Source organism: Falco cherrug, chromosome 8, assembly GCF_023634085.1.
Source record: "Falco cherrug isolate bFalChe1 chromosome 8, bFalChe1.pri, whole genome shotgun sequence".
Classification (NCBI taxonomy): Eukaryota; Metazoa; Chordata; class Aves; order Falconiformes; family Falconidae; genus Falco; species Falco cherrug.
In genome coordinates, this window is record NC_073704.1 from 9,212,929 (window position 1) to 9,238,003 (window position 25,075).

At 45.2% G+C, this 25,075-nt stretch overlaps 1 protein-coding gene across 1 annotated transcript; it reads right to left on the reverse strand.

The window, feature by feature from the left end:
• Positions 1–213: 213 nt before the first annotated feature.
• Positions 214–23,812, reverse strand: ATIC (5-aminoimidazole-4-carboxamide ribonucleotide formyltransferase/IMP cyclohydrolase). Its single transcript, XM_055719252.1, has 16 exons — positions 23,685–23,812; positions 23,000–23,126; positions 21,173–21,249; positions 20,051–20,117; positions 17,630–17,718; positions 16,178–16,329; positions 15,886–16,042; positions 14,054–14,179; positions 13,771–13,878; positions 12,458–12,543; positions 11,167–11,256; positions 9,366–9,494; positions 8,226–8,318; positions 2,169–2,351; positions 1,056–1,211; positions 214–561 (listed from the first exon to the last, which is right to left on the reverse strand). The coding sequence occupies exons 1-16, from the start codon at positions 23,704–23,706 to the stop codon at positions 442–444; spliced, it is 1,782 nt and encodes a 593-aa protein (XP_055575227.1). The 5' UTR covers positions 23,707–23,812; the 3' UTR covers positions 214–441.
• Positions 23,813–25,075: the final 1,263 nt, after the last annotated feature.

Genomic DNA, 25,075 nt, shown 5'->3' on the forward strand with positions numbered 1-25,075 from the left:
CTACCTGCTTGACTCCAAGAAAAAGCAGCTTAGTTCAGTTTACAACACAGATTTTTATCAGTTCATTAAGAAGTTGGGCATAAGCCAAGCTTTCATACCATTCCATAGGCCTTCTACCGAATTAGTAAAGTCTAGACCATAAAATTTACCTCAAATATAAACCTTTTTTCCTGAGGACACTGTATTTGGACAACACAGACTACAGGCTCCACATGGCTAAGAACCGTATGTTTATTTGCAAAAGAAACATTTTCTACATCGGAGGCCAACTTCTTGTGCTTTCATTCTCTGTTAACACAGGGAAAAACCTCATTTACAGATCCTACAAACACTTGCTAAGCTCAGACTGCAGGTGCCTCCCAATTAAAAGCTGCTGATACTGCAATCACTGCTGCTGGTGAGACTGTGACCAAAGAGGGACCATAACAGTCCACAGCAAACTCAGTGATGAAACAGCCGAAGATTGGTGTGAATGAGAGTTATCCCCAGCTCATTGCAAGCTTCAATCACAACCTCGTCGGCAGCCGAGCCAGATGGGGCAGCGATGAACTGTACTCCGCTCTGAACAAAGACAGAGATAAAGTAGGAGGATTAGGGGATGGAAAAGCAAAATCCCCCTGAAAAGGAGCCGGCAGCCCCAGTCCTTCATACACATCCCACGACACTAATCGCTAAACAAACTGAGGCTTCCACTGCTCAAAGCCTTTCACAGGGGAGTTCCTCATATGAGCAGTCAGTTCTCTCCACAGCTCAGAAATAAAAGTAAAATGGTTCCTCTGGAAGCAATAGGCCTCGTCTTGATATTCGTCAATGGTTTAATAAACTTTAATCCTCTATTCATCCCAAATCAACAAACTGAGCAATGGCTGGATAATTACCGTCCACGTGAGACTAGTAACCATGAGAAACATCCTTCCCAGGATGCGCTATTCTAGCCAGCCATGCAGAGCAGAGACATTCCCCAGCAGTCCGCACAAAATGAAAACAAAAAGCTCAGGGCTGCACAGACATTTCTTCAGAGTCACCCTGACATCCTGGCCCTGCCATGACCTTACCCTTTTAGCTCTGTCGACATTATCCCTGAAAGGGAAGAATGCGTCGGAGCTGAGGGAGACAGCGGCCAGCTTGGCAATCCACTGCTTCTTCTCCACTGCTGTTAATTGTGCGGGCACCTCTTCAAACATCGCCTGCCATTTCACCAGGTCGTCATCCTGCGAGAACAAAAAGCCAGCTCAGCCCCAAAGCACGGGGCTCCTGGCAACCCCTGCCAGGGCACAGCAGGATGAGTGATGGCATCCCTCTGACATCCAGCTCAGCTGTGCGTTCTGCTCCCACAGCTCTGCTGCTGGGAACTTCATACCAGGGATTTTAAAATCCCAAGTGGCGGTGGGAACACATTACCACCATCAGCTCTTTTTGCATCCTTTTAACTCCTTTCCTTCCCCCTCCTCACCTCAGGGGGTTCAAGATATTCCTTCTGCCTGCCTTTTAATTCCAGGATGCTCTGCTTGGCCTGCCTGCAGCATGCTGCTCTGTGTAAATGCCAGCACACAGAAACAGCATCTGGTAGACAACTTAACACATGACAAACAGCAGCTTCATTTATGATTCACGTTCTGAAACAGCAACCGCTCCAGTTCTTACCCCCTTAAACAAGCAGCCGCTCACAGAGATGATTCACAAGGTCCCCAGTCCAGCTCTTGACTTTCTTACTTAAGGATACTTAAAAAGGACATACTATTTTCTTGTCTCGCTACTGCCTGTAATGGGGAGGTCAGAGGGATTCTGAGATTCCGAAATGCCACACAAGCAAACAGCACCATGTGAGAAGGGAAGGACAGCTGCCCTGACAGAGCAGTGAGTTGAAACATTAACTGCAGCTTTAGCCCTTCCTTACTGCTGGGGGGAACTACCAGATGAAACCAAGCTGCACACCGAAGTGCAGGGCAGGTTCCAGCACCTGGAGCGGTGGGTGCAGTATCAGAGGGGCAAATCAGGACGCTCTGCCACTGGGCCATTAAATGACCTTGGGGAAGTCACCATCCTGGGCCAGCCTGGCCACTTGATCCCCCAGCTCTTTGAGATCATCCATTACTGATACTCATGCATGAAACTCAAGCCAGGCTTAAGCACTTTGGTTCACAGAAGCTGGATTCACCACCCCTTACCTCACCAATGGTCCCAGTGACATACTGATCAATAGCGTTGGAGATCTCTGCTCTCTTCACACCTGCTTTGAACTTCATGGAGAGCACACGTGGGTGGTGCCGGAGCCACCAGTTGTTTGCCTTGTCACCAGCCAGACGCGTGCAGTGGATCCGGGATTGCTGGCCGGCTCCAATACCTATGACCTGAACAATACAGATACAAAGCACAATCATACCCTGCTGCAGAGACCACAGAGCTGCATTCCAGCCAAGCAATTAGGAAAGACCTCCCACAAATTACCTGCTTCTCACGGATGCAGAGAAAAAGCTAATTAGCGAGGGAAATTTTGAAAATACCTGCATCCCCAATCCTGTAAATTGGTTAAAGGGCCAGAAAGGGCCAGCGCTCTGCACTGCTAACTTCAACAGCTCTGCTGAGCTGAGTCACTCCGAGGACACTATGTTCTTTCATCCTTCTACGTAACAGAGCCCCAGCCACGAGAGTCAAACTGTTAACCTTGGGAGAGTGATACAATTACGGCCTTAAGGCGAAGCAAAATCCTGTTGGTTGTAGAAACAAATATGACTGCCAGGAGATGGTAAGCTGCCTACCTGTTCTTGAAAAGGGCACTTCAGCTACAGGATTAATGTCTGAGCCCAGGTCACCTAAACACCATCATCTTTCCTGGTGGGCCAGGCATACACGGCTTAAACAGATCAGCAATGGTATGTGGTGGATTACAAGGCCATTTGTCTGTCAGGGCTGATAAGAAAGTAAATCCACTGCTCCATCAGGAAGGCTGCCCAGCAGGACCGTTACATCACATGAATTGTCAAGGCCCTGGAGCTACCAACACATTTCCTACTCTGCCACCTGCCAGAGTCCAGGATTTTTAAAATAGCAGCTGCTAACCTTATTAAATAGCACTTGTGCTTGATATCAAACAGACCAAGTGCTTCCAGAGGCAAAATCCAAAAGGTGATTTTTCCCTCAAGAAAATACTGTATGTGTGCAGTGTCCATTTGCTTTTATCTGACTACTTTCTTTGGAGGTCTCATCAGACACATTCAACCTCTGTGCATTTTTTTCAGGTACACTATTACACTACACATTCAGATTAAAATAGGTAGAGACTCCACTTGGAGCCTGGTGGTTAGGTAACTCTGCAAGCTATTTGTCACAGTTCAATGCACAACGCAGACAAGCTCTCGCACCCCTCTGGGCTGGAGACAAAGGCAACTCTTTGGTGCTGACACCACTAAAAACTGAATGTGGCTGGAGACAACTTGGTTACCAGACACTGGCAGAACAACCCCTACAGATACGGTCTGCCTGCAGTCACAACTGGCAAGTAGAAGGGACTGAGCTGAGGTCTCCTGGGCTCCAGACTGTCTGCTGTCCCTCAGCTTTGCCTCTGCCATGACAATACGCCAGGCACACAAAGACCAGACCTAGCCACCACAGCTGTCAAGCTCAGGCTGGTAACTTCTCTCCATGGTTTTCAGAGCTGTGAGCCCTGCTTTCCAGAGAGAGCCCCTGCCATTTCAAACCAGAGATCTGACAGAAAACAAGTCTCTCTCCCGTAATTTCCTCCTCCTATGAAGCCACAGCTGAACGGTTCACCAGACCGTTTGCATGGGGGACTGCTCCTGGGACACTGTGTGGAGGCTAGTGGTTCTGGCCAATGCCTCACAGTTTCCAGCTCAGACTGAAACAGATGGTAAAGCTATAAGTCAAAGGCTGCCCTCAAAGGAATGAATCATTTGTCTTCTCATTCATCAAGACACGGTGACTTCACCTCTTACCAGAACCATAAAACTTGCTGCTGGATACCATTCCCCCCAGGAGCAAATGAAAGATTTGGGCTGCTATCTAATATCATCTGCTCAGCTATAACTGAAGTCATCAGTGCTTAATAAACCCAAGGATATTAGTATTATCATAAATACTTAATAGATGTACAGTTTCTTACAGCTTATTGACACCTCCCCACCTCCCCCACAAACACTCCTGATGTCCAGCCTCTTGCTATCACATCAACCTGTTTAACCTTCAGGCTTGCAGGGGACTCTGCATCTCAAGGGAACTCAACAACAGCTGCACATAGATATATCATCTCTTCCAGAGAGTTTTATCTGCTCTCCCTGGACAAAGGAGAGGGCTTAGAGTTGTCATGCAGTGCACACCATTAACCGTCACTCAGCCCTTAAAGAGTGAGCCTAGCAAGCCAGGCCAGGCTAAGGCAGAAATTTCTAGCTGGGGATGCAGGTGGTGGAGAGTACTGGACAGACTGCTGGCAGCAGGGGCCAAAATACCATGAACCATCCCCAAGTTTCTAAAAAATGTGGAGTCCTGCACCCTCTCCAGCCAGAACGTGCCCCATCCTCACCACATACTTGTGAGCTGTGGCCTTGCACTCCTGTAACGGAAGCCCTGGTCTTCAGCCAGCAAGGGCAATGGCACTGGAGAAAACATCTCCAGACCAATGCAGCCCCAAACACACACAGCTCCTTCCTGGGCACACATGAGAAATAAAGCTCTCCTACCTGTCAGCACCCAAGCACTCTCCTCAAAAAAGCCATTCTCCTTTTCTCTAGGAGCTACTCAAAATACTTGACATTTTTTGCAATCCAAATTTTGTCAAAAAATGCATAAAGTGAACTTCAGCTCATATTCAACAACTCCAAAACAGCAGGAACTTTGTACTTCAGTTAAAGTGATTTATCCTGTAAACTCTTCATAGGCAACCCCAAATCTACAGAGGTATTATCTGCCACACATGGAACTTTTTACAACAGCTTAACAGGCAAAAAGAATATAAAAGCTTCTTCTCTGTGCCTCCTTCTGATAAGCCCACGTTGTTCTAGAAGGAAGTGCACAGTTACAGCTGGGGAAGAACATGCTGGTAAGATGCACTTCCCTGGAACATACTGATCCAGGGAAAATTAAAACCTTTTGTGTAGAAAAATGTATTTTGATGCAACACTGCTGGGGTAGATTTCTTTGGTCTAGCCTGGAATTTCTGGTCTAAAGAAAAATCAGAAGGTTAAGCTTCTGTTTAATGCAAATGATAGACTTGTACCTGAATCTCTCTTCACACTGGCCTGTCTCAATGTACCTGTTCTCCACTTTTTTCACTTAATGTGAAAATCCTTCTTTCTACATCCCATCTCTCCCCTTCTCAAATGCTGGCTTCCCCCCATGCAAAAACACAGCTGAAACTTCAAAATACTCCACAAAGGAATCCTTCCCCTTCTATTTTCTACAAAAAAAATAATTATATTTTTTTTCAGAGCTTAATCTCCTGGGAAACAAAAAGTGCTTAAGCAGAGCCTATTAAGTGTGAGGAGTAAAAGGAGACAGCGATACAGGGCGAGCAGAAAAATCACTTTATAAAAGCCTGGGTGAAAACTGAGAACTGCTTGACCAAAACACTTAGGCCCACAGGAGAGCCAAACATGCCCCATATCTGGAATACTGTGCAAAAGCACAGAGTGGATGAGATGGATAATGCCCAAAGGATCCTTGCAAAATTGTCCAGACTGGCCTGTATTTACTCAGATTTACCCTGAAGAGTGAGTGAAAGCAAAAGCCCTAAATACATTTGGAATTCTAAAAATCAAATAAAGGACTTCACCATTGGGAAGACAAACAATGAAGTTACTGACAAATGTCTGTACCATCAGTGGAAAACTAAGGTAAATCAACGGGTTTTTTTTATCCTACTGTACAGAGAATTAAGAAAGAGAATAATTGTAAATGGCTAATTTAAAACATGGTGGTACCATTAAATCATTAAAGAAAGTGTAAATCAACATGTTACAGACTGGCTTTGCTGGTTATGAAAGTCAGACAAAACAAGTGAAAGTGTTTATTGCAATTAGTGGCAGCTGGCTTCCTGCAAATTAAGTGACACTCAAGGACATAAACGCTTCCTCACTCTCTATGCTTTCCTAGAACTTCTTAACACAGCCACTAGACCTTGCTGGAGTGACTGATCCACTCATGAATCCAACAGAGCCAAGCTGTCAAAAACACTCTGGACTGTGATACACAGGAGTTTTCCTAAGAAATGGAGATGCTGTGAGGCTAAAATAACCCCTGGAAAACAAAAACCAATAGAACCCAAAGAAAGCTGGGCTTCCCAGGCTTGGCTCATGTAAAACCATCTAAAATAAACACTAAAAAAACCCCCACAATCTGGAAGTTACTTTCTATCCCTGGTTCTTGGTGCTATTCTTTGGTTTGCACCCAAGTATTCCTGCATACATCCGATACTCTGTTTTGGTAGAAGATACGACCAGCAGTTAGCTCTGCACAGCATCACCAAGAGGTATCTAAGCTAACCACTTTCTTAGTAAGACTGGTTTTCAGTGGACCTTATTTCTTTCCCCATCTGTACCTTAAAAAAACAAAGGTCTCAAATACTTCACAATCTCAGGAAGCTTCTAGAGATTTTAAAACCAGAAGGCAGCTCCTATCCAAGCTCCTCCATCATTACCTACAGCACATCACTCTGCTGTTTCTGCATGTGGACTGTAATGTGTCTCTTAAGACATTAAGCTTTGATTTGAAAACCCCAACACAGACTCACCACCTCCCTGAGTAAGTGATTGTAATGACTGGCTGACCTGTTAAAAAAGTCAGGTTTTTCTTAGTGCAGTACACAGACCTCTGATCCTGGCCCTCTGTCACATATACAACAAACCAAGACAATGCACATTTGTATTTGATTAAAATAGAGGTCTGCAAATATGCAAAACATCACTGAAGCCTAGCTAGTTAAAACCCTGCCAGCCCACATTGCTTTTCACTCCTCCCTTATCCCTTCTTCTCCCTTCCATATGGTACATGCATTACCACACACATTTCAGAAACATCTGCAGCACCACATTAAGTCCAGACTTGCAAAAGCACTGGGGAAATTGCTGCTGCAAGGAGGGAAAAGGAGCAAAGATAGTGACACCTTTGTTCTGGGGCTATAAGAACTAACACTCTTGAGTACAGAGAACCATTTAAAAACAAGAAAAAAAAAACCCAAATCTGAATAAAAGAAAAATGCCACATCTCCAGAGACATGTTTTTAAGAACCATACAGCACGGGACGCCAGAAAGTACTGCGAGACAGTGCTGCAATGTTTCCAGGCTGTAACAACAATCCGACCAATGCTGATGAGTACCAATGCAAAAAGGGCAGCACTGCAGTTCATTCACAGTCTGTGCCTGTAGGGTACACTGTTTGATCCATTTTTCTGATTTATGATGTACTGAAGCTCAAGATCAAAAACATTCTTTGTCTTTTTCTTCTGTATTTTTTTTAAATAATCCATGCCTATGCAAAAGTTACCTCAGAGAGCAGAGAACCAGCTAAACAACAGCATTATGAGAACGAGCTGCTGGGCAAAACCAGTTTTTAATACATTTACAACAACGTTCGGATAACTGATTTAAGCTGAACACCTAGTAATAACATGGAAAGAAAGGATTTCTTTAAAATTCAAGATTCATCTCTCAACTGGTTATTTGATAATGCCCCTATAAATCCCAACACCCATCATAAGCTTAACAAAAAAAAAAAAAGTATCAGGGAGAACAGAAGATTTCTAATGCCCCAGAGGGGAAAAAAAGAAAGCACAGCCCATCTTTCTTATGTAAAAACTGAGAATCATTTGGACAGTCAGAATCCAGCTGTGAAAACCACTGTCATTTCCTAAGGCTCTGTACCAACTACAGCATATGCACATGACCTCAAAAAATGATAAAAAGGAACAGATTAGTTAGAAAGAAACTACTCAAGGGCAAACTTGCAGAAGCATGTAAGAGCTTTTCTAACCCTATAATTGAAAGAGCCGGCCCTGTCATTACCATGAAGAAATAACAGTGAGGTTTTGAAGCAGCCTCTTGAGAAACAAATGTTTAGCTACTGTTCTGCATGACACTGTCTAGGACAGTTCATCTGTACCTGTTTAATAGCTTCCTGTACGCTAAGTGATTTTAAAACTCAGGCCTGGCAAAAGCACTCTCTGACCCAGCTTGGCTGTGAAAGCACACTCCACAGAGCTGCCCGATTTGGTTACCTGCCCATCCTTGGCGTAGCAAACCGAATTGGACTGGGTGTATTTGACAGCGATGCTGGCAACAATCAGGTCTCGGACAGCAGACTCAGGCAGCTGAAACAAAACACCATTGTCAACAGCCCATCCTACCAACCATGACTAGCCAACTGGCTAGTGACCTGCAAACGCCCACAGCCACCTCACAAATACAGCACAATAGACAGAGGAAACAAGATAACTAAAAATATCCTGGTTTGTTCAGTTCCAGCAAATTTTGTTGAGATTAAAAACTGTAAATGATTGGTTTGGCAGCTCATCTCATAGCTTGCAGCGATAAGACTCAATCTTACAAGGTCAAGAGGGCTTTATCACTGGCCCTACACCTGCAAATGCTTCTTCTCTTTGCTCACTGTCATCAGATGTGCTCATAGACAAAAAGCTGAACCCACGCTTAAGTACACACAGGACCACAACAACACTAGCTCCCAATATCTGCATTAAGTATTGTTTTTACCCACGCTTAAGTACACACAGGACCACAACAACACTAGCTCCCAATATCTGCATTAAGTATTGTTTTTAAGTCCTTTCCATTACTAATTTATTAACATGATTTTTATTACCTCAATGTCTGATTTGCTCCTGAGCCTGTGACTAATCACACGCTCATCAACATCTTTTTTAATGAGAACAAGTTCAGAGACAAAGAAATAACTGATAGCTTTCTGCTGATGTAAACTCTAAATGATGAGCAATATCAGCAAGGCCAGAGTTTATACAACATACTGTACACAAAAGGGAGAATTAAACAGTGAGTCAGAATGAGATCACAATGGATCCTTAGCATATGGCTGTCTCACCAGAAGAAATTACACACAGTAGCTTCTTATTTATAAGAAACACAAATATTTTGGAAGTTGGAGATAAAAGTCAAGGTCTAGCTCCTCTTATTTATACAAGGAATCAAAACAAAGCCAAACTACCCTGATTTACCCAAGTACACTTGGTCCAGAAAGCTTGCCGCATTGTTTTGTTAAAAGCCAGTTAAATCTCATTAAAATATTTTAAGAGCTCTTAAAATGGAACAGTGATGACTTCCTTGATGAAAGCACACCAGTTAATTCCGCCAGTCTTTAAGCTCATTTATCTTCCGATGCTTACATTTTTATTCTTTGTAACGATGTTCTTGAACAATGACCGGTCGATGACTGCATTGTTCCTCTTCTGCATGAGATGCAATCCATAGAGGGTTCGAATCTCATTGTCGTCTGGCTCATAATGGGGATCCATCTAAAAGCCCAAGGATAGGCCAATAAAACACTCTTTAAAGCAATTCAAAGCCAATGCCCAGTAATAGCTTAGGTTAAAAAACATTATCTAAGGAATCCAAAAGATGCAAACTGTTGATAGAAAGCAACCTTAAATCATCAGAAGTAATCAGAACTAACTAGAGCAACAAAGGTCTCAACAGCAGAAAGTGACATTTACAGGGTAAAGAGAGGTAACTCAATACAGACATATACAAACGTCCATGTTGCGAGTCACAAAAACGTATATACAAAGCCTTCCAGTCTTTCACAGAAGGGGGGTGGGGTGGGGAGAGGAATTCACACAAAGAGAGTCTTCCAGCCTTCCGCAGGAAGGCAGAAATATTTTGAGCTGCTTCACACGTGCCTCAAGGTACAACTCCCAACCCTCTTTGACATTAAGGAGAACAGCGAATGCGATTATTTCCAGAGATGCACTCTCTTGGGGCACATCTCCAAACAAGCATGCAGCACAGTTAATTTACACCAGCGTAAGGGACAAAGTTAAATGGAAATGTTAAACTATCCAGATCTACCCATGCATGGACTTATTTAGAATATTGGTAGCCCCAGTTCAGGTTATCGAGACATGAAGTAAACCGAATTAAGGCCAGCAGCTCTAAAATAGGAGCATGCATATGCTTTATGTGGTTTCCCTAATCCATTTAAATTTGTTCACATCAACTTCCCTTAGCATCCCTCTGCACACAGGCCCTGAAGATATAGGCTTAACCAATATGACCTCATCCTTGCAAAGCTAATTGAATTCAGGAGGTAATCGGCTGCCAAGGCTGTCTGCAATTTCATTCCTTCTTGCTTGAAGGTTCTGAGACATCTTCTGCAGCTTCCCTGTTACTATAACACTGCTACTTCAGCCTAAGCCTTGGATTTTCTTTTTGTAATGTTATAGTGAAGGTCTCTGCTCATTTGTCTGAGTCAGGCAGAAATAGGACGCGTTTGGCTGCTCTGACAGCATTCTGTAATCTGTTAGTCATGTTCACCAGAACTGGATGATTTTTGAAGTCCCAACAACCACTGCAGGAGCTAAGAAGGCAACCTGATACTGACTTGACCATATCGATATTCCTTGACAAGCATCCTGGTCCATCAAGGCAGGTCCATCAAGGCGCATCAACCCAGGTCCAAACCCTGTCTGTACTGCTATCTTCATCACAGACTGTACTAAAGCCTGCCCTACAAACACCACATGCCCAGACAAACCTTCCCTCAGTTGATATACACTGCACGTGCTTCTCACTGCCAAGACTCACATACCATCTTAGATATAAAGAATCCAGGGAGGAAACAAATTCAGCAAAAGAGCAAAAGTGAGAGGAAAGTTGGCAAAGAATGGAAACAGCACAGAAATTCTGCTTATTTGAAGTACTCTTGCTGGTTCATAGATTTAATTACTTTAAATCCACATTACTTTGAAAGCCAAGGAAGGCATTATAAAAATACTCCCCTTCAGGACTACAGGCTAAATGTGACCACTGCTGGTGGAATTCCTGCTCATACGGGAAACCCCAAAGACCCAGAGGAAACATATCCACATACATCCATGGATCAGCCCCCCAGCTATATGGACACCAACATCTGTGAAAAGCAGATATGGGAAGAGTAGCAGAGGGCTATAGAGGAGCAGGAGTACAAACCTGGAGGACACAGTAACCACCATTCTTCTTTTTGGCAAGGATTTTGAGAGCTTCTTCCTCATATCCCGGAGCTACCACACCATCAGACACCTGCAACACAGAGATTTCAGCCTCCACGTCATCTAAAAGAGAGGTTAATACTGAAAGCTCCACCTGCCATTTCCAGAGAGGTACTGAAGGCACACCTCTTGAGGTCTACCATTCAATACCAAAGGCACCAATTACAAAATCTGTTTCTGTTCTGGAAACAGGAAACAGCAGAGCAGTAATCTCTTGGCAAGACTAAAATAGTAAAAAAACCCACTCCTCTATCATTTTAAGCAGAATGGAACTGATAACTACTAACCCCTTACAGGGGGAAACAGCTCATGCACAACATCCCCATTTCTCCGCCCTAACAGTAAACATGGCTTAAAATAAAAAAGGAAAAAATCCTTATTCCAACAGTGACAGTCCTGATGAGACAAAAATATTGGCAAAAGAGCTGTTAACAGCACTGAAACTGAGAAGAAAGATTTTACATTCATCAGTGCCATGAAGTGATATACATTCTTATCCTACAGTGTGGTGTTGGGTTTTTTTTATTTGTTTTTAAGTAACAGTATACCAAACATTATCCTCAAGACAGTCAAACATGCTCTTTTGTTTGAAAAAGAGTCACCAAGGTACAAGACAGCCCTTTGCATTGTGCCTTCCCTGTCTCAAAAAAATTGTAAGCAAAATATAATGGGATGAATCTGTCTGGCGAACATTAACTCCCAGTTGTTTAACTCTGTATTTAAACCAGCGACTTGCGCAATGCACTCAGCTATGGAGTTAACGCTGAATCCAACAAAGCCAAAAAAATGCAGCCTGGAAAATGGCTGAGCCTACACAAAACCTGCATCAATTGCAGGTAGCAAATCCACATCCACATTGCTGCCTTGGGCTAGAGGCTGGCCATCAGCTCTCCAGTTCTCTGTTCAACCAGATACTTGCAACAGTGTAATCAGGGCTCATTTCCAGAGGCCTACTCGAGGCAGAGGTTTGCAATCATCTCTTGGAAAACAGCATTTCAAGCACTGCTATTTCACAGGCTCTAACACACAGCCAGATTTTAACTGATAGGAAAAAAAACACATCAAAGACAGGTGTAAGTTCTGCAGTCTGGATACCAAATTACACAAATGGACCAATAAATAGCCTGTGAGAAACAGGCCAAATTCTAACAGAACAGCTATTACAAACCAATGACTCCATCTAGTGTGATCCTCCTTTTTACACTCCAGTGATTTACTGCTGTTTAACTAACCTCTCTGGAAATAATCTTGGCAGTAGCCACATCACAGGTATCAGACAGGGCAATGAAGTCACCAAAAGACGACATTCGATCAGCACCTACAAAATCATATTTTTTGTAACTTATCAAACTATAGCATCATACAAAGAAAAGTCTTTGCTCCTACAATCCAGTGAATTTCCGTAAGAGCTAATAATTTAATCCCACAGCAAAGGAAAATCATGTAAGAACAACAAGGATCAAAAATCCTACCTCAAAGACATGCACCTTTAAATATTCCCATAGTTCAGATATTCTTCCTTCTTCACTCCATTTGTCAAAGCTCTAACTCTCTAATGACTACCTCCATTACTGCCAGCAGCTCTGCTGTAGCCATGGTGGCAAGAGGGCAAGGAGAGGCAAGGATCATACAGAAAAATTTTGGATGGGAAACAGGTGGAAAAAAGAGGAAAGCTTTTAGATGCCTATGCTCCCAGCTGTTTTTTTCCCCCGCAAGAAACCACATCAAGAAATATAGCTAAAAGCAATTTCAAATTTTTTAGAATAGTCTCTATATTTAATGGCATAGCTAAGGCAAACACAACTCCTACCACAGATACTCTACTACTAACTAAGCAAGGTCAGTTTTTCAGTCCCTGCCATTCTAAAGGTTTACTATTCTACTAATCATGCAATGGCTTTCTGAGGGCAATATTCAAAGGTCGTCTTTAAAATGGTGAAAAATGAACCCAAGCCAGTAAATGTGCTTTGTTATACTCTGTGCAAGTTTTCTAGGAATGCCATGGAAAATGAAAAAATTAGTGAAGTATCTTGGCTAAAGAGAGGATGCTATTTTTATTTACTTATTTTTAGTTTTTCTAGCTTTTTTGTGAGCTCTGCAGTACAAAAGCATTAAAAAGCCACCCACCAAATACCAGGCAGAAACATTCCTACTCAAGTATTCCTGAGCACCTCATCTGCAGTGGAAGTCCGAGTGTGCTACCACCACAGCTGTTTATCCAGATCCTTTAGCCAAAACCCCACAGATTTTACGTGTGTGTATGTATACACACATTCAAAAAAAATTAAAAATCTCTACATGCCTTCTATATACACCAAGGAACAGAGTCCAAAACGGTGCTTGCTTTCTTTGAAACAATATACAAGGTCTGCTCACTTGGAGAACAATTTTTGACAGGCAGTCAGCTCCTTATGGAGGAAGAACCCTACAAAGGAGGAGTACAAGCGCAAAGGGAAGAGCCTGTGAAGTGCTAAGCATTGCTGCTCAGGTGCTGAGAATTAAGCTCAGCTCTTTGGACATGCCAGTTTATTCCTGGGCTTCTCACCTCTGCTTCGTGCATAGGCAGATGCTAAGGGTGTTAAGGTCTTGTGGAAGTCATGCACCATGCAGACTTGCGCCTCCTCTTCGCTGAGAGGTATTCCAACAGCAGCACCTAGTGGGAAATGGAAGCCAGGGCACTCAAACCAGAGCTTTGTGCTGGTCCCTGCCCCTGGGACCTCCCCAGCCTGCCCGGGTAAGGGACACAGACGTACATACCACTGACAGCACCTGCCAGAAGTTGGGAGCCTGGTCAAAGAGAAAAGCATGGCTAGAAGGAGGCACCCTACCTGCAGGGCTGACATGTTTGAAGGAGGCTGCAGCAGGAATGCCTAATGCCTGCTTGAGTTCCTTCACCAGCTGCCAGGCATTGAGAGCATCGCACAGGTTGATGAACCCTGGAGAGCCGTTCACCACTGCAAACATAGCACACAAATAGACACGTTAAAGTGAGTAGACCTCTCTCCTCCATCTGGAGAGCAAGCAGAAGAGATTTCTCCCACCAAGAACTAAAACCACTACAAATCGCTCTTGTTAAATGACCCTGGCTCCTCAGTAACTGGTTAAGTGCTCTGAAAAGTTTCAGTGACTTGTGAGGAATGCACAGGCCTGAGACTCGGGAGATGCAAATACAATTCTCTTCCCCACCAGAAGGTGCAGATACGACTTTGGAGCAAGACACACACTGTCCCCATGTACCTCCCCTCTTGTGAAAAAGGAAAGAAAAACCCCACCCCAACAACATTCCTCCTTATATTCTTTGAGTTCTTCAACCGGCAGCCACTTAGAACACAAGCTTATCTCTTTCTGAGGGAGTCTACTACAGCTGAATTTAGACCAAGGTGCACAGGCAGAGCTCTTAGAGAGGAACACAAAAAGCACATCCCTGCTCCCTAGCAGACAGATTTCTTTACAAATCTAGGAAATTAATTTCATGCGGTGACTATGGCTCTGATTCAACAAAGTATTCCTGCACTAGGCAAACATGTTGTCTACCTGATGTCAACAGAACCACTTGCAGACACAAAATTCAGGGCAAATCTTTTAAAAAATGCTTATTCTGGTCCTTTTATCAGAAATCCATGCCACCAAGAGTAAAGGCTATTTAAAAGTCTGCTCTCAAAACCTTCTGGCCTGGCCCTGCTAGAACTACTTGTACTGACACAGCAGGACTATCAGCATTTCAAGAAACAAGATGAAAAGAACTTTTTTCACAATAGTCCATGGCCGGGACAAGTGAACACAGCGTTGTTCCGTTGCCATACTGGAAGGCAGACTTGTAAGCAAATGAACTTCCAGTGAAGTAACAGAAAAGCTTTGTAAGAGGTCCCAGAGCTCTGAGAAATGCTGCAACTCAAAGCTCCATTGTCTATTCAACAGGACAAGGCACGCACACAAGGCAGAGCTGGTTTTCACCAACATTGAACACAATCTCAAGAACAATGGTAGCCAGACTTTCTCTCCCACCAAAACAGGGGTTTTGCCCTCACAGCAACAATGCTATGATGAGTGGCACACTCTGTAAAACAGCAGACACACCAGACCTGTCCCAAACTCTTCTAAGACTAGTATCTCTTCCCTCTGCCACCATTAGTTTTCTAGAATGTTGCTTCTGCTAAGGTAATACACCTCTGCTCAAAATAATCTAAAGAACAAAACCCATCCAAACTTAGAGAACAGCTTGGTTTCTAGACAAAGTGATGACACAAAAGGATTGGGAAAATACTAAATAAGGAAAATGGGAAGTAGCAAAACATCTTAAAAGCATGACAAGGTTTTCCTTTGCAAAATCTGTATCTTATGTCAAGCAGAAAGCGCACCACATAAATCTGCTCAAAGTGTCTTCAGTGCGGACACAATCCTACACCAAGAGAGAAGAATGTGGAGCTACTGCAAGTCTTGCAGGGGTTAGCAGACCACCTCTTCTGTCTCGCACAGCTCAACCCTTTAATTGCAAAGCTAGTGCCACTCTTATAGTAGTTGTTAAGGCACTGCTGACCATCCCTTGGACTAAGGTACAAGACGGTATTTCAGTTTTAAAGACAACGGGCAGCCCTTCCCAACCACCTCCTTTCCTAGCTATCCCAGAGCTCTCTTTTGGCCAGCACAGCCTAGGCCTCACCTGTCAGGGGAAGTTTAGGTCTCATCGTGTAGAGCTGCGCAGGACTCTGGTGAGGATTCATGCCATACCTCAGGGGCAGCTGGGACACCCCCTTGCTGTACTCTTTCCTAAAGTAGTCAGAGATGGCTGCATCATACTGAGCAGTGTGGGTGAAAGCCTGGGGACAGAATGGAGGACACCTGTCAACTTACCTATGCACACCAACTTACAAATGATTTGGTGTTTAAAGATGTGACTGAATGAAAGGCAAGGAGTCTGGCCTAGCCCTTCACTGCAAGCAAACATGACCAACCTTCAGCGCAAGGTGACGCCTCGTTTCCGTGGAAGTGTCTTTGTCCTTCGATGTTGCCATCTCTTTAGCTACTGCAGAGTAGTCTGCAGGGTCGCACACAACTGTCACGCGAGCATGGTTCTTGGCAGCTGCCCGCAGCAAGGCAACTCCTCCTGCAAGAGAAGGATGGAGGCATGAAGCACTTCCCCTCTGGACATGGCATAATCTAGAGCTGCATCTGAGGCCAGAGGGGACATGCACCAATCGATCATTTGTGCCAGATGAACGTGTCCCTCTGTCTCCACCAAGGGGCTGTAAGAGTGCTCTTCAAAACACACAAGGCTGGTGAGTTTATCTCAGCCCACTGGTGAAGGTGCACATTGATTGGCCTTTGCAGACACAGGCAAAGCCGTAGTGGCAAGGAAACAGGTCATGTGCTGCAATGAGCAACTGGGGCAAGAATGTCCTCAAGCAGCACAGCCACATCCCGAACTAAGACAGCTGTCTCCACATACCGCTTAAGCGCCATCCTCTGCAACGCTGGCTGGGGAGGGGGTCTGTTGGAAGATTTATTTCTACACTGCTAAACAACAGAGGCTCCCAAATCTCTCTGCAAATATTAATGAATCCTGCCAAGGTCCTCTGTGTGAGATAAAATGCCATGCTTCCCCCTTAAATCTGACTGCACGGCTATTACACCACTTTAAATCATACAAGATACTAGGCTGTTGCAAAGGAAAAGTAGAGGCCGGCACTGCCACATGCAGAGCGAGTATTACTCCATAAAACATTTAATATAGAGCTCTGCTGGGCATCGTTTGGTCTAAACTACTGCAAGAAAATTCAATCCCAATCCAACCCCATGGCACAAAACGGTGCCTGTACTGTTCACAAGCTGCCAAGCAGAGATGCTGTGGTGAAGGAACGGCAAGCCTTTTGGGGGTTAGTAACTAGCAGGAAGAGCAAAACTGCTGACGATACAGGCGTCCATGCTTCCAAACTCAGGTCCTAACTACTCTGCAACGTATGCAGACCAACCCCTTTCCCTGCAGGGAAGTTTTCAGCAGTCCCCAGAGCACCTCCAGCGGTTCAGCTTTTTTCTCCAAAGCTCATGAGTTTTTTTATTTTTATTACGCTGCCAGAGGCTGCAGAAGAAGTTTAATCTGCTCTCCATGTTTCAGTAGGAAGCATGCTCCACCTGGACTTTCCTACCACAGCCTTCTACAGTGCATCAGGCTCCTTCTTTTGGACAGCGTGTGCAACAGCTGCTTGCCATTTTAATTGTAGGCCTGCTTAAAAGCAAGGTTTACCCAATGACGGTTTCAGCCTGCTCCCTGCAACTCCTGAGCTCTTTAGCAGACTTCCTTTATGGGTATGCAAGGCCACCAAACAAAAAGAAAAGATCTGAGACCACTTGGAGACCAGAACCATCACATTTGCCTGGATAAACGATTTGCTCTCCCTTTAACTTACCAATATCAATCTTCTCCACTGCCTCTTGTACAGTTACATTCGGAGAAGATACAGTCTTCACAAAGGGGTAGAGGTTACACACGACAACTCTGAGAATTGAGGGGAAAAGCAAGGTTATTCAGTAAGAAATAAAAATGCCAAGCTGGGCTTGGCAAGCACAAGATACCACAAGTGTTTTTACTATCTTGTCTCTCAGATCAGGGACAAACGCAAAATCCTGTAGCTAAGGTTTCTTTTTCTAAAAGGCTCAAGAGACGGCGGTGTCCAGCCAAAGGCCAAGTGATGGTACAATGCATTATGAAATCTAACTGAACTCTGTGCATTAAACACTGTTACAGCAGACAGAACCAGAATTACAAAAGTTAGTTTAAAGGGAGTGTTTGTTTAAATACCTGGGGCTGTATTTAGATGTTCAGTGATTTTGGTGCACAACTTGGGCCATTTCAAAGGATTTCAAAGTGGGCTCTCAGCATTACTGAAAATAGGCACCCACCAACTCTCATAAGAGAGTAAACACTCAGGGCAAGGTCCGTTGCCAACAAAGTACAATCAATCTAATTTTCCACAACTTTTCCAAGAGCAGAAACTGACCTACGTATCATCTGCCGGACTTTTAAAATACCAACAGCATATAAAACTTGAGTGCATAGCCTGGATCCCATAAAGCCTCTGTAGCACATGTAAGCAGGGGGTAGAACTGACTTTCAAGACTGGACATTACTGGAATTAGTTTTTTGACCTGATCTGGAAGAAGCTGCAGTCTGTGTTCCAGAAAGCATGAAATAACTTGCCCTGTCCCATCCTACCAGTGCCACATGAAGTACAGTGAAAGGAAGTATCTGTTTTGACCTTCACAAACAATGTTTTTAATGCAAGAAAATGAATTTACTCTCTCCATCTGAATGTATGAAGGTATCAAATTCCAATGCATGCCCAGTATTGGCAGCGAATTGCTGTGATGCATACACTTGTGTCCAACTTTTAATATTCCTTTGTTTCCACACCCTGTGATGAACTTGAGCAGAAAGGATGATCAGCTTCCAGTATAGTTTTCAGAACCCCTTATGTCTCTAAATTTCCTACAAAGTCTTTTATTGTCTGTTCCACTTCTATTACCGCTTCCCCCCCCCCCCCCCGAATTCTTTCATCCTCCTAACCTGCTGCAAACCATCAGGAATCTGTGGACTTTAACAGTGCTATTGCTTTTATCAAGGTTTCCTACCTTGACTTGGGTATGTAAATTTTAAGCAACTATGCAAAGACACTCCTGCTGAGGATTAGCTCCTTCTGCTTTACGTAAGACAACCCGAATCCAAATATTACTCTGGATGCAAGTGCACTGTAAGTCACTGATGTAAAGGCATGCTTCTCTGCTGCAATTCAGCAGAGCCTGCTTTAATACACAGCATACTCTGAAAAGCCACCACTGCTGAGCATCTATAAGGATTTCCTGTGGCTTTAAATTTCCGGATTTCAAATTCAGCCTGAAAATCCATCCATCCTATGGACATCAGTTTTTAAAAGTAACTTTAAAAGCTAAGATGAATTCTGGCCCAATCACTACATTCAAACTCTGCCTCCATCCTGGCTATACCTACAATTTACTATGTTTGATTCAGCCATTTGTTTCTCAACTAGGAGTCACCCACTGGCACAGAATTGGTTACTCACAATCACTAGTTAGATGTTAAACCCAGTTAGTTAAACACAGTCCCAAACCTCCCTGTGTGAATGTACTGAGTAAATACATCCTAACAGAAGACAAATATTTTTGGCATGTTAGCACATAAACAATTTCTGGCTGCAGCCCACTTGCTCCCATAATGGCTCTCAGAAGGCAAGTCTTCTGTCTGTTATCTGTGTGTTTTCTGTCTGTACAAATGCTGTATGTTCCTGACCCTCTTTTCATGTCTACTCTTTATTTACACGTTGAAACTCAGTAAACATTATGCAAATATCAAAGGGTACATTTACTAAGCAAGTATTTCAAAATCGGGAATTGTCATCTGATGAGGCACCCGGAGCCAAGTTGAGGGGAGATGTGCCAGCTTCGAAAGTACTGAATTCAACTTTGCGAGAAGCATAATGTGGTCCAACATTGGCTAAACGTAAAGTGTTAAAATTCCCAGATAACCAGAGGAAATGAAAACCTCCGTTCCCTGTGGAAACTACAATGTAACCTTCTTGTTGCAGTTTTCTCTTACTAAAAGTGATGAAGATGCATCTGCAGAAAAACTGTATTTTTAAAAACATAGTATCTCCTGACAGAGGAAAGCAAGGAGAGTGCAGATCTGCTGGCTTGCAGATTTTACAATCCCTGCTGCTTCCATTCACTGGAGCTGACTGGTTTCCAGTGTGCATTTTTGATTTTGAACATGAATTGAACATTGAATGAATTGCATCATGTTCCCCAACATTTACCTTACAAGGCTGAAATCCTGTTTGTTCATATCAGCTTTATCTTCTGGAATATTGCGAGCCAAGATGCCTAGTTGCAACAAACAGTACATTTTCGTTAAAAAAGAATGTAATTCAACACCTTCCTTCAGATTGTGCTTTTCCTAAGAGACTTTGTATCGTAAACTTTCTGATTCTAGTTCAGACAAGAGTCCTCAGCCTACTTTATGCCTTCACCTTTAATTCATTGTACTGACGCTTTGGCTGTTCAAATTCCATACTAATAGGTGGGGTTTTTCCCCCCAGTGCTAAATCCCAAAGCATTCCAAGTGCTGAACAGGAACCACACAAATGTACTTTTATAAGCATTCAGTTGCTACCTTTAAACCACTGAAACTGTTGTTATGGAGTTCATGGAGAGAAAAAGGGCACCTGCCGCCCATCAGCCAGCAACACACAAAGCCTATGAAACAGCAGAAGCGAGAGATGCTGTGCCTCTAGCTGAGCACAGGTGGCTGGCTTGGGTCTAGAAGCTTGGAGAAACGTGACTGGTTGGCACAGCATAAGCAGCAGCACAATCCTGAGATTGTCTCCAGCCCTCAGGTACGATTTGCAACAGGTTCTATTTGAGGAATCTCAAGCACAGTAACAGGACATGAAAAAGCAGATGGGTTAATGTGCAGATTGACCAATTATCAGACATCTTCCTTGCTGAAGAGGAGCCAGGGACTATTAGAGCATGCAGAAATCACCCACTAAAGACTATGCTGTCATGTTCCTTATGCTGCACACCAGATTCATCCACAGGTTAAATTCAGTGGGGTTCTCTGCCTAAACAGGTCTGAAATTGACTCTGCAAAGAATGTGCAAAGGCATTTATAGAGAAGCCCGGTTACATGCAGCCCTAGGGAGGAAAAGCTCTGCTAATGCATAGATGCAAGCGTAGCAACACAGGAAGTAATTCAGCCACTGTGCACTTCTCCACTCTGTGCTTTTTACCTCTCCTTCTGCTGCTAGGGCAAATTTTTTCTCATTACTCAGCTCCTCCACACAACCCTTAAAAAAGACATCTGTCAACCCCTTCTTCCCACCCTCACTGCCCCCAGATTTCTCTTTTAGACTGAAAATATATTAACAGAAACATACCAGCATGGACTGCAGGATGAAGGGTTTTCACACGTCCACCTAACATTTCAGGGAATCCTGTCAGGTCCGAAACATCTCTGCTCAACAGGAAAACATAACATATTAATAAATGTGCCATACTGATTTTACCTATAGGTTGAATGTTTATTATTCCCATCAGGACAGTAATTTAGATCTATTGGCAACATTGGTTTTACTGGAAGGAGATTTAAAACCTAGGAGTTTTGAAGGCAGCAAAGAGGGAAATAAACTTTGCTTTCTTTTGGTCCATCTGTAAAAGAAAATAAAAAATAATCGCCACCTTTCCATTATTGACAGGAGGACTTTAGAGAGAAAACAGTCATGATTCCTCTAAACTTCAGTATCTTGTATCTCAGTAAGAACACAACATGTGGAAGGTGTTGCTAGGAACTGCTAGGAAAAAAGCTATGCTGAGTGACAGACTGATTAATCCCTCCAACAGAGGGCTGGGAAGTAGTTCGGAGATGAAACATTCTACATTAAGACAGATCCGATTGCTTTTATTACAACTGGCATCTGCCAACTAGTTCACAAAATGCTGCTAGGTGCAGAAGCATTAGTAGAAACAGCCAAAGTGCTGGCTTAATGTTCTCTCACTCTTCCCAAGATGTGGATCTGTATCTTCCGCAAAAACTACATCTGACAGAAGACAAAAAAGACACTGCTAATAAGTGACCAAAACCAAAAATTGTATAAATTCACTACAAACCCCCGTTATGCCAAAGGGGAAACGACTGCTTTTCCCACAAAGGGAAATAAAAGTTCATGGGCCGGACTTAACTAATCTGTATAGTTATTTTTTGAATACACTGAAATAACACAGATAAGCAAATTCCAAGTCAATGTGGTTTATAGAGAGAACGAAAGGCCATGCTCAGAAGATGGAATACCTTAGTGGTGGTCTTCCCAGCTTAGCCAAAACATTAATCAGTTTCACCACTCCCTGTGACTGTTTATGATGGTAAAGGAACAATAAACTGGAGAAGGAAGGGGAAATGTGACCATCCTTTGCTTCAGGCTTCACTGACAGCACAGGCAAGCAAAGAAGTTGGAGAGACATGACCAAGTGCTGGGTAACAGCAGGGACAGGGAGCTCCAGGGGCAGCATATATTCCAGCCGATGTGTCCCAGGGGCCTTACCATTGCATTCACTGAAGCAAAAAAGGAGTCACTGTCCTACCAAATAATTGAGAGATTTTTTTCATCATTGCACTGCAAACAATTTTTATTTGGTTGGAGCTGTCTTTTAATCATAGCGCCAAAGAAACCAAAACAAACTTCCCCGCAATCATGGGCCAAACCAGCCAGTGAACGTACATGCCCTTTCCCAAACAGTGGATGAACAACACTTAAAGGCTCCATCTGAAAAAGTTGGCCATCATGCTGGGAAAATCATCCAAGATGATCTCCACTGAGCTTCAAGATATTCCTGACACATCAGTCCTGTCCCAGGACCAGGCAAAGATCAGCTTTTACCTGGCTGTGAAGAGCAGCGCTAGGGTCAGATTATGAATTTCAAGGCAACCAATTGTCTTACGGGAGACAAGGCAGACAAGGCACTGTGTCCAACACAACGGCCTGACATCCCTCTGTGTGGTCACCTGCACAGTAACACTCTTTGGCCTCAGTCCACCGACTTCTGGCCAAGAAGGTTCTGATGTTTGCTGGAGGGCAGGCTTTTTTTGGAAGACTTGCTTAGAGACCAGTTTTCCATCATTTTTTGCTCATGAACAGAGAAAACAATTTAAGCAACCTCAGGACCCAAACGAGCATTTTTGGTGGAGATGTACAGGAAAGCATCTGTACCTGACAGGCAAGCCAGCATCTCTCAGGGATTTGGCTGTTCCTCCCGAGGCAATTAAACCCAGGCCAAGAGCATTCAGGCTCTTCGCAAATTCCACCAGGCTGGTCTTGTCAGAGACGCTGAGGAGCGCTAACAGGTGGGAAGAGCGAGCGCAAGTGTTTTGTTTTTCGAAGTGGAACAGAGAAACGAAACAAGAAGATTAAGAGAGGGAAGCTCCGTATCTTATGGATCCTCCCTGACGTGCGGTGAGTGGGGCGGGAGGCGCTGCCCACCGCCAGCGAAGTCCCCAGGCGGGACCCCGGCGGCGGGGCAGGGGGGCAGCGCCGCCGCTCCCCGCCCTCGCCCTCCCCGCTTCCCCCCGCCCCGGGGCTCAAGCCGCTCAGCCGCACGGCCACGGACCGACACCGGGGTCCGGCCAGCCCGGAGGGAAAGAAGGCCCCCCGCCCCCTCCGGGCACGGGAGCTACCGGGCTGGAAGCGGCGGCCCCGCTCGCCCCCCTGTTCAGCAGAGCGCGGCAGCCGGGAAACACGCCTCAGCCCGGCCCCCCGCCCGACGGCCATCTCGCGGCCCGGCGGGAGGGCAGCCCGCGCCCCCTCCCCGCCACCCCCCAGCGGCTCCAATGGCCGCGACCGGTCGTCGCTACCGCCGCCACCACGGGCTGCCGGGGCGCGGCCGCCCCCGCGTTACCGAGCTGCTGCCGGGCGGCCATGGCGCCGTCGGTGGGTGCGCGCTGTGAGGCGGGGAGGAAAGGGGCGAGCGGCGGCGGCCGCCGGGATTTGGGCTCCCGCCGCACGGGGGCGGGCGCCTGAGGGGCCGGCCCGGCCGGGGCGGGGCGGGAAGCGGAGCGGGGGAGGGGGGCGGGGGGCGAGCGGGCAGCAGTGCTGCGTGAGGGGGGGTGGCCGGCGGGGGGGACCCCGGCTGGGCAGGTCCCCAGGGGGCAGGGGGGGCGGCCACGGGTGGGGTGCATGCAGGCCGAGGACCTGCGGGGCAGGGTGCGGGTGGCTCTGGGGCCTCTTCAGTGAGGGGAAGGCCGGGTGACTGCGCCGGGGGCAGGTGAGGTGCAGGGGAGGCAGTACCTCATGGCAGTGAGAGGTGGTGCAATAAGGACAATTAATTCTTCACGGAAATGCCCGTGGGAATTTCATCTGTGGAAAATCCTCTGGCAGAGCTTGCAATCTGCCACGAGTAGAGGCAAAGACAAAACACTTGTTTACCAAGTCTGAGGTAAAAACTTAAGCTTGCGAAGACTGAAATGTTGCTGCTCTTCCCTTTACTTATTTTTCTCTGTAATGGGAATAAACGGGGAGCTTTGGTCCCCTACCAGGCCTCCAAATTTCCTGCCACTCCTTGCAAAAGAGTGTGGCTTAGGGAGCTGTGGTGATGCAGATTTCGTGCACGCCGACCGTCTGAAAGGCGATAGCTGTATTTTACCTTAAAAAGCTTTCTGTAATACTGTGCTTCTGTTAGGACCCAATTTTTCTCTCATTCCTCTCTCAAGGTGATTTCCCCGCACTTGTGGTGGACAGGTAGCACTGACAGAGCCTGCGGGTTTTACCGTACCGCTGGTTAAAATCTCCTGTACCCCACAGTGCGAGGTGCAGGCGCCGCAGCACAGCGGGACAGCAGTGACCCACGCTGCTCTGCAGGTAGAGAGCTCTGCGCTCCATTTGCAGCATGACCCCTGGCCATCACCCCGCCGCTGCTGCCACCAGGCCTCTCCGTGGCTGGCTTGTCACTCCAGCAGTCAGCACTGCCATTCCCAGTGGGTAGCATTGCGCAGCAAAATGGCAAACGTTTTGCAGGTATTGGGTCCGGCAAGCTGGGACCTGGCTGCCTTCGGATAACGTACACATCCCTGACACATCTCACCTCTAGGGTGGAGGAGGCCTGGTATATGGGGTTTGAATCAGGCTCCTGAGACACCCCTACATACCTCTTTCATGTTTTCGTCATCCACATAGGTGGTCACTCTACACTTGCAGCTCCCTGGGCAGGCAGAGTGGATTAGGCTCTCCACTTCCATTACAAAGAACAAATAAATGAAAGTTTCTAGATCTGGCAGACAAAAAGCCAGGAAA

What these genes read in the sequence shown, in the direction of transcription:
- ATIC (XM_055719252.1), bottom strand. Translation starts at nt 23,706, where the DNA reads ATGGCCGCCCGGCAGCAGCTCG. An exon ending in GGCCGCCCGGCAGCAGCTCG is followed by an intron (nt 23,127 to 23,684) that starts GTAACGCGGGGG and finishes CCCACCTGTTAG; the next exon opens with CGCTCCTCAGCGTCTCTGAC. An exon ending in AGTGGAGAAGATTGATATTG is followed by an intron (nt 16,330 to 17,629) that starts GTAAGTTAAAGG and finishes CTTCTCTTGCAG; the next exon opens with GAGGAGTTGCCTTGCTGCGG.